The sequence below is a fragment of the Vigna radiata genome, chromosome 10 (assembly GCF_000741045.1).
Source record: "Vigna radiata var. radiata cultivar VC1973A chromosome 10, Vradiata_ver6, whole genome shotgun sequence".
Taxonomy (NCBI): domain Eukaryota; kingdom Viridiplantae; phylum Streptophyta; class Magnoliopsida; order Fabales; family Fabaceae; genus Vigna; species Vigna radiata.
Genome location: NC_028360.1, coordinates 9,414,997 through 9,423,872, shown reverse-complemented (window position 1 = coordinate 9,423,872; position 8,876 = coordinate 9,414,997). Strand labels below are relative to the sequence as shown.

General features: G+C 31.7%; 1 protein-coding gene across 3 annotated transcripts; it reads right to left on the bottom strand.

Moving 5' to 3' along the window:
- Positions 1–669: 669 nt before the first annotated feature.
- LOC106776004 (SMR domain-containing protein At5g58720) lies at positions 670–7,759 on the bottom strand. 3 transcript variants are annotated; one of them, XM_014663291.2, is made up of 11 exons: positions 6,969–7,757; positions 6,345–6,370; positions 5,486–5,608; positions 4,760–4,845; positions 3,719–3,948; positions 2,198–2,274; positions 2,050–2,106; positions 1,769–1,836; positions 1,558–1,664; positions 1,351–1,421; positions 670–1,198 (listed from the first exon to the last, which is right to left on the bottom strand). In XM_014663291.2, exons 1-11 carry the CDS (start codon positions 7,546–7,548, stop codon positions 1,067–1,069), a joined length of 1,557 nt encoding a protein of 518 aa, XP_014518777.1. In that variant the 5' UTR covers positions 7,549–7,757; the 3' UTR covers positions 670–1,066. The 3 variants fall into 3 exon arrangements, 2 of the variants coding, with proteins under 2 accessions (XP_014518777.1, XP_014518778.1); XM_014663292.2 differs by having other exon boundaries at positions 3,719–3,900; XR_002669783.1 differs by lacking the exon at positions 670–1,198 and having other exon boundaries at positions 1,349–1,421; positions 1,558–1,618; positions 6,969–7,759.
- Between the last annotated feature and the right edge of the window lie 1,117 nt (positions 7,760–8,876).

Here is an 8,876-nt window from a genome sequence, read left to right as displayed (position 1 = left end):
TTGAAAATAAAGTAAAAGTTTTAAGTTATCTTCAATCATATTTAGTGGAGACGTATTAGAGTAACTTTTAAAATATGAGCATTAAATTTGAAATTTGCTTATATTTAAATTTACTAAAAATTATTTTAATATTTAGTTTTAAATATACAATTATTGTGGACAGATAAATTTGGAGTTAAGACATTGAGTCACTTTATAAGACATTACGATATTCGAAGGAATGACATCTTATAGATACATAATATAATGATTATATAAACAGAAAAATAGCACTATTACTTTAGGAAACATGCAAAAACTAGTTTTTTTATATACATCATTTTGACCATATTACTAGTTAATAATCTAAAATTTTGAACATTTTTAAATTTTCCGTCCATAACACAAAATTCAACAAGTCCACCAACCCCCATTATATGGTTTGATACAATCTCATATTAATTTAATTACAAAAGGAAATCAATAGTTATTCTCCAGTTTTATATATAATTTCTTATTATATCACTGGTTGTTAACATGATATCTCAACAAAGCACAAGATTTGCTATTATGATTTCGTGCAAGAGACCGACACAAATCAATGTGATTTATACATTGGATGTTAAAGTTGACTTACCAATTCAATTATAAACTCAGTATTTTGAGCACTACCACTCAAATTTACCAGACTTCACCAAAAAACGATGGCATTCAGCACAAATTGCAAGTGAGCTTATACACTTGGAATTGTTAACTCTTGAGTTTAACAGTGATGCCTTTGTGCCAACTAACAGCTCAAAAGGGCAAAGTTGAATGTAAAATACCTGAAAATTAAATTAAATATGATTACATATTCACACTGCTGAATAATTAGCCTACTCTGGAAATGCAATTCTGACTCATACAACCAAACTCTGTGAGCTGCAGGCTATACATGATAGACCAAAACGTCCCAAGATCTCTCTAGCTTGGCTAACATATAATGTACATGTGAATGTAACATCTCTAATTTATTTATTTTGGCCATGATAATGATCTAATATGGGTACAACAAGCTGATGCAACATAACTTATGCATCATGTTTAATCAATCAGTGGTATCACTGTCACTGTTGGTGTCCAGAAAGCTATACTCTCTCCATCCGCTGAGCTTAATCAACACAGTTCCTTGGTTCTCTTCCCTCCATTCAATTGCTTCTCTCTCCAAAAGGTCTATCACCTGTGATGACAAAAATCACAAGAAAAATAAACCACCACTTATTAATAACCAAGTTCCAAAATGTTGACCAACATGTAAATACATTGAAATCTGTTTCACACTAGATGTAAGAGGACAGAAGATAGGATGGAAGAGGGTGAATTAGACCATACTGATTGTTTCAGCTTAGACTTTCCAAAACCATGTGATCCACATCCTGTGATAACCCTTAGTCTCTGCACAGCTGAAGCAGAGATATGAAATAAAGGTAATCAGATAAATAGACAGATGTAAATACAAATGCAATTCAATATCGCAATGTTGGTTTAGTCAAAAAGTCTTGAGAACATGTGAGAACCTAGATCCTCAGAAATGCTTACAGGGAACATATGATCCAAACAGAAGGTGAAGTTTCAGCATTCTCATTGCTTGTTTCACGTGCTGCCCATGTAAATCAATAGTTATCATGTTTTCTATACCCTTGTTTCTGCATATATCATAACAGTAGCTTAATACGAGCAATGGTAAGTACATGAGGTGATTATTGAAAAGGAAGTTCTCTGGCTTTAGATTTTAAAGAAGTCCACGAACCTAGCTATAAATATGTCATGGCTGGCCCTAGTGTCTGCTTTCTGAGCTAGTTTAGTTTGTTCTTTACCCTAGCCAGACATAGAAATAGTTAACATCATATAACAAAGCAACCCATAGTAAAGGTTCGGACAAAATACAGTTAATGTAAATATTAATGAATTAAGATTCAAATGGTGAAAAGATAAAATTTCACAGATTATTATAAATATACGTCTCCAAGAAAGATATGAGTCATATGTTTTCCACACAAATTCTGCTGTTCTTTTCAAAGAAGAATAGACCTGATCAGAAAGATATGCAGCATAAGCTCGATCCCCTTTGCTGTACGCTGTTGCAGCCTGCAAAATAATATCCACCCTTGTATGTTATCAATTGACATTTGAGCTCAATAGCAAACTGGATTAAAGATCACGATGAAATAATCCCTACTTTCTTATAATAAGATTTCACTGAATCCCACTGCTGGTTTGAATCTTCCCTAAACACATGATACTCATCTCCCTTAGCTACAAATGACAAAAGCAAAAGAATCAAATGAACTACCATGTTTCAAATTCAACACCATCAAGGAAACCATCAAAGTGAAGCATACAAAAATAAGACAATCAAAATTACTAAATACACAATAAGATTTTGAACTTTTACAGTTGGATAGCTTTTCACTTCTCTTTTCGTCCTTTTATTTTTACAATAAGAAACTGTTCTTATTGGATAGGCTACTGAAGGGTGGCCTTTTAGACAAGTAGATATTGTTAGAACAATTCTAAAAATTATTCCGATAATTAATTTTAACAAAACATATATTACTTTCTTATATATAACTATTTGGTTTAATTGCACATTTGGTTCCTTAGATGGCAATTGTGTGATTTTGGTATATCAGATTCCAATTGCATGATTAGGTCCTTTTGGTATGTATTACAATTGCGCAACTTTGGTCCCCTGTCAGTCTTCAGTTACATATTTAACAAATTTTGTTAATGTGACATTGGATTATAAGGTGACACCTAACATGTTGCCTCATACATATGTTATCATGGCTAGATTACACCTTTGGTTAAATATATGTCACGTCAGTGTATATGTCAGGCAACACATCAGTTGCCATGCCATCATCCATGACACATCAACAAAGCTAAATACTTAACAGTGTCAATTGAGGGAACAAAATCGCACAATTGAGATTTGCACAATTGAAACTAAAGGTGGACAAAATTGTACAATTATAAAACCTAAGGAACCAAAAGTGCAAGCCTAACTATATTTGTTTCCTAATTTATCATTGTGATTTCATTTCCATTTACCAATAACATATCACCCAACTTTCCTCCAATTCTTTTAACATTTTATATCTTTAAAGAATAAATTTATTTTCTGTTTTACCCTATATTAATTCCTAATTTTTTCTGAAGACAAGATACCACAAGCATTGCTTGAATGCTTGTGCTGATTCTACCAATTGAACGAGATCAAGACCAAGGAAAATGTGTTTGAGAAGAACCCCACTTCACATTTTCTGACAATATTCAACAAGATCCAACCTTTTCTAACAAATTGTACCAATGTAGCAGAGGTAATCTTTCCAAAAATGCATGATGTATCCTCCTTGCTCTGACTCAGGTTGCCTAGGATGGCAGGCACCCAAGCCACCTGGCCACACCACATAGAGAGAGGTAACTCAACCGTATTAATTTCATTAATCCTTGAACTGAGTGAATTTCAATCCAACATACTCAATAAAACAACCAACAAAGACCCATTTCAAAAATCATAATAAAAAGTAAAAGACAAGGAGAAATGAGCAGGCAATAGATCATAAAAGCATTTGCAATTACTGAAGATCAGCCAACTACTTTAGAATAGTAAAATGGAACCACAAAAGCAGTAATCGACAAATACTGTTCAAGATAAGCCAGCAGTTCCAAGTATTTCAAAATTGACATTATGTACCATATGTACGTTGCTGAGATTCTGCAACAAGTGGGGAAACATTGAGCCCAGGTCCCAAAGACTGAATTTTCTTTACTACATTTCTCCAATTCATGCTATCTTTGTCATGTTCAGCGCTTTTTGGAAAGTTAAACAAAGATTCCAACACTTTCTGAGGAATTTCAGACTTCGTACATTCTGAGCTAATACCAGAATCAACCATAGAGTTAGAGAGGACCTCCGCATATTTCCTAAAACCAAGAAACAACTAAGCTAGTGGAGTTAGGTAGGTTCCGAATACCAATGTCCTTGTTTAAGAGGATGTTGAGATATGAATGCAAGAAGGTGCAAGGGCTAATCATAAATGCTAGAATACGAGATTAAAGTAACAGGCAAATCAAAATTAAAAATAATAAGTTCCACAGCGTTCTTATGTAATTTGGTACTATGGTTGTCTTGAGAGTGTTGAACCTGTGACTACATGCAAACTACAGCAACTGTCTTCTTCTCCAACCCAATATTATATGACTAATTCAATCAGTACAAAAGTGGCATGTGTAAATGTATATTTTTATCTAAATGCCTGACTCTCAGGAATTCAGCCAACATTATAGCTCAGATTCAAGATTGAATTTACTTCGGTTTAATGCAATGAGTTGAGAATGATAATATTTGGCCTGCTTAGCATAATTATAATCCTAGTGGATGTAACAGAATTTCATCAAAATGAATGTACCTTGAGTAATTCTATAAACTTCAACACTTAAAAGAGCAAAAATGTATATGTAAAGATACAATTGCAATATTATGCATCAAGAGATATCTATCGGAAATTCAATTGCCAACAACCGACAATGATTTTACTTACCAGGTTACTTCTATAGCTAAATATAATGATTTGATGAAACAAGTAAAAAGATGTTTCTTTATCATTGATAGAGCCTTTGAGTTTCATTTGTCTTTTGGAAGGAGGGGCATCATGGTATAGAAACAGAAAGAGAAAGCTATAATTTATTGAGTCTATACCATGAAGTAGCAGCATAATACATTGATATAATTTACCTTCCAAATGATCCAATAGACCATAAATTATCAGACATATCACCATCTGAAGAAATAGATGTGGACTCTGATCTCCTCGCTATCAACTGTTACAAAAAACTGCAATTAATACTATATACAGCTATCTATCAACTGTTACAAAAAACTACAAATTAATACTATGTACAGCTATGACACGCCATACTTCAATTTGTGTTACTTATCCGTTTCTGATACTTTATTGATACTTATCAATGAAGTATCTAATCTATATGATGCAGTAATATTTTTATGATGACAATAATTTACAATTTTTTATTTTGACAATGTTTAATACATTTTATTTTAATTTGGATTCACATAATAGCAACCATATTTTATCATGTTTTCAAGAATTTTTGAAAATTTTTTAATATACATCTATCACCTATTGTATCCTATCATTTTCAAAATAAACATATCGGTATATTAGATATGTGTCGTATCTAATACATACGTATCTTATCCATACATCATAGATGTACAAGGGTGTGGGTACTGAAGTTAAAAATACCTCCAAAATCAACAGTCTTACAACTCTGTTAGAGTTTAATAGACAAATAATATAAAAACTATATGACGTAGTGCAATTGCAGTAGCTTAAGAAATAGGCACATTACTGAGTTTTTGAGAACACAAACCAATTAAAAAATAAAACAAGCGCAAATTTGAAATCAGTATTAAAAACAATTCAATTCTGCCACTTACACTGTCATTGGGGTCAACAAAGACTCTCCCATCATCTACGTTGTCTACTCTGTAGTTAGGGTGTCTACCAGAACTGGATTTCTCAACTGTAGATCCAGCTAAATCAAGCAATACATTTGAAGCCTGGAAAATCATTCAGAGCTAATCATATCATAAAACTAGCATAATTTAATTTGATCTGTGTGGCTCCCTAAAACTCTTGTAGAGATATGAAAGTAGATACTGCAACACCAATACTATCCATTCCCGCAAAAATGTCCACAGAATTAAAAGGAAATACAACTACAATAGCCCCAAATAGTGGCCAACAAACTCAAAAACAAAAAAGGCGGTGCCAAACAAACCAAAGAGACATGGAAACAACATTGTATGCACACATAACACAATAAGGCATGAGAATACCTCAAAGTATAAAAATCATAAATTAATACCGCTATGACAACAACACATAAAATTGATATTAAAAAACTAAACCAAATTTATCTGATTATTTTGGTATTAACGTGTATTGGAATAAAATTTAAAAAATAAAAGTAAAAAAATTATAAAGGTGCAACTAAAAGTATTTAAAATATCTATGATGCATGTATTAAGTAAACTCAAAAGCAAAAAGACTTGAGACAAAAAAAACTTTCCAATCAACCTGCCATAAGAGATCCCCAGAAACACAGCTGACAAGCTGAGCCTGAGAATATCACCATCTGCTTTAAATATATCCACCACAAAACCAACAAAAAGAGAATAAATAGATACAACCATTAACTGACTAAAAGTAATAAGTGCCATATTGAAAACAAAAATAAAAATAGACCATCAAGTGCTAAGGACAAAAATTTACAATCTCAAATTGCAATCATACCCTTTCAATATCATATCCGCACTGACCTGCAAACACAAATTCCAAAGTCAGGCCATAAATAATAAACCAAAAGAAACTAGTCTACTAAACAAAATATCAAAACCGCCTCATAGAAACAAGTATACAATGTCTTTAATAAGATTGCTTTGCTAGCTTTAAATAACTATGCAAAGACAAAATTTTGCTTGCTACGCACAAGCAAAGACAAAAAGTCTAAAAGCAACATCAAATCACTTTATGGAAGAGGAATAATTTACTTCTATTCAAAACTCAAAAGACCATCTAAGCTTCCTTTTAGAATCACATCAAATGTTGAATATTTAATAAGATTTAGGTTTAATTACTCATTTGATTCTTATAGATATACAATCTTTACTTTTCATTTAGTCTCTACACAAATTTTTTTTACTTTAATTGCTATGCATACTTTTCTAAACTAGCTTTAGTATGGACACTTAGATCTATTACAGAAATGAAACCAAAACTTCAAAAATAAAAGTGACATTTAGTCATTTAGTTTCACAGCCAACAAATCCCGCATCCATGCTGAATTCCTCATCAAGTTTCAATATACAAAATCTAAAATTGAAAAGCAAAAAACATCAAAAAGGGAAATTTACTTACAAAGAACATCTCTAACAACAGCCAAGTTAAGATCACAATCCTCCCCAAGCATAGAGCAGAGGAACTGCTCTGCTTTCTCCATGTCAAAAGCTTCATCATTAGCACTAAACCCTTTGTTACTTCCCTTGTTCCTCCTCACATATTCCTTCCCCAAAACCGTTGAAACAGTGCCAGTTGAAGCAACCACCTTTTTCTTCTGCTTCCCCCCTTTGAAACCGCCCACAACAAACCCCTCCCCACAATTCTGTTCCGCCTCCTCCTTCGACCCCAATTCCATCCCCGAAGAAGAAGAAGTTCCACCGCCACTGCTTCCACCACTGCATGAAGAAGAGCAACATGAAAACGAATCCTCCGACAAACCCTTCCTTAGGATCTCTGAAGCCCTGTGGAGATCAGACCCTGCAATGTCATACGCTATAGAAGCTTCCCTTATTGAAGACAACGAGAAAGCATCCACCAATGCCTCCAAAACCCTTTTCTTTCTCTCCTCTTCTTCTCCCTCCACAACCCCTTCTGCTCCTTTTCTCTCCTCAGCCTTCTTCGGGGGCTTCGGTCTCTTCTTCTTCCTTGGGCTCTTCATATCCGAACAGGTAGAAACGGATCTAGGTCCTAACGAAGAAACGGAATTTCAGACGAAAACGGGGTCGAAGATTGCTTGGGAGGGTGAAAGGAGAGATTTTGAAGAGGGAATGGTTGATGGGTGTAGAAGGCCGAAGGGCATGGCAGAATCTCACAGTTTGGGAAGAAAACCAATAGCATGAGAAAAACAATATTCTTTTTATGGCAAGAAAAATAATAAGTAATAGTATTTATATACTATTAAATGGATAATAAGAAATTAATTAACTTTTGTTTTCTACTGCAGATAAATAAAAGATAAAATGTCTTTAGTTTCCTTCTTTTAGGTCAAATTGTGTAAACTTTTTAACAACATCAGTCAAATCATTGTCATTTTTTATTTCATTACTATCTTTTTCTTGTTAATGATATGACATATAAAAATTTAATTTTGATAAGAATCGGCAGTTTATACAGGTAGAATATTCTCACCCGATCAATCATATTATTCATATATGAATTGGTTATTTTTTCTATGATAATATAAATTATATTGCAACATTTCACAGGTATAATTAATAAATTTATTATTATATACTTTTAATATTTATTTATGCTAATATTAGATATCACAACTAATTAGGTTAGGTCAAACAGGTAATATTTATTCCTTAAACTTGTAAAAAAAATATTTGTTAACTGCCTTATTATTTACTGATTATAAATATTTATAGATATTTTAAAATTATAAATATTTCTGGATATTCATAAATATTTAAAAAATACATTTATAACTTTTAAAAATAAAATTTAGATAAAATTACGAAAAATATATAAAATATGATATTAATTTAAATTTAATTTCAATTAAATTTAACTTAATAAAATATAAAACAAATTTAATTTTAATTAAATTTAATTTAATGAAATATAAATTAAATTTTAATTTTAATTTTTTAACATAATAAATACCTATATATATATATAATATAATATAATCTGATATTAACATCCAATATAAATGAATATTAAAATCCACCAATTACTTGCCTAAATGCTAGATGCCGACAAACACGTTATTTTTGTCATCTAATTAATATTATATTAATACTTTACAATCATAATATTCGTACCGTTAACTAATTTGGTACTGTTAATGGTAATACTTTACATTAGAGGACTGACTCAATTCAATATCACTCAAATTAATTACTATTAGTTTTTATTACTGTTTGATATTTTTTATACTGTTGGTAAAAAAATTCTATTATTCTATTGGTTTAAATCCTTAATTGGTCTCCAAGAGGAAATTTTCAGTTTATTACTCGCTTTTAAAAGTGTATACATTGG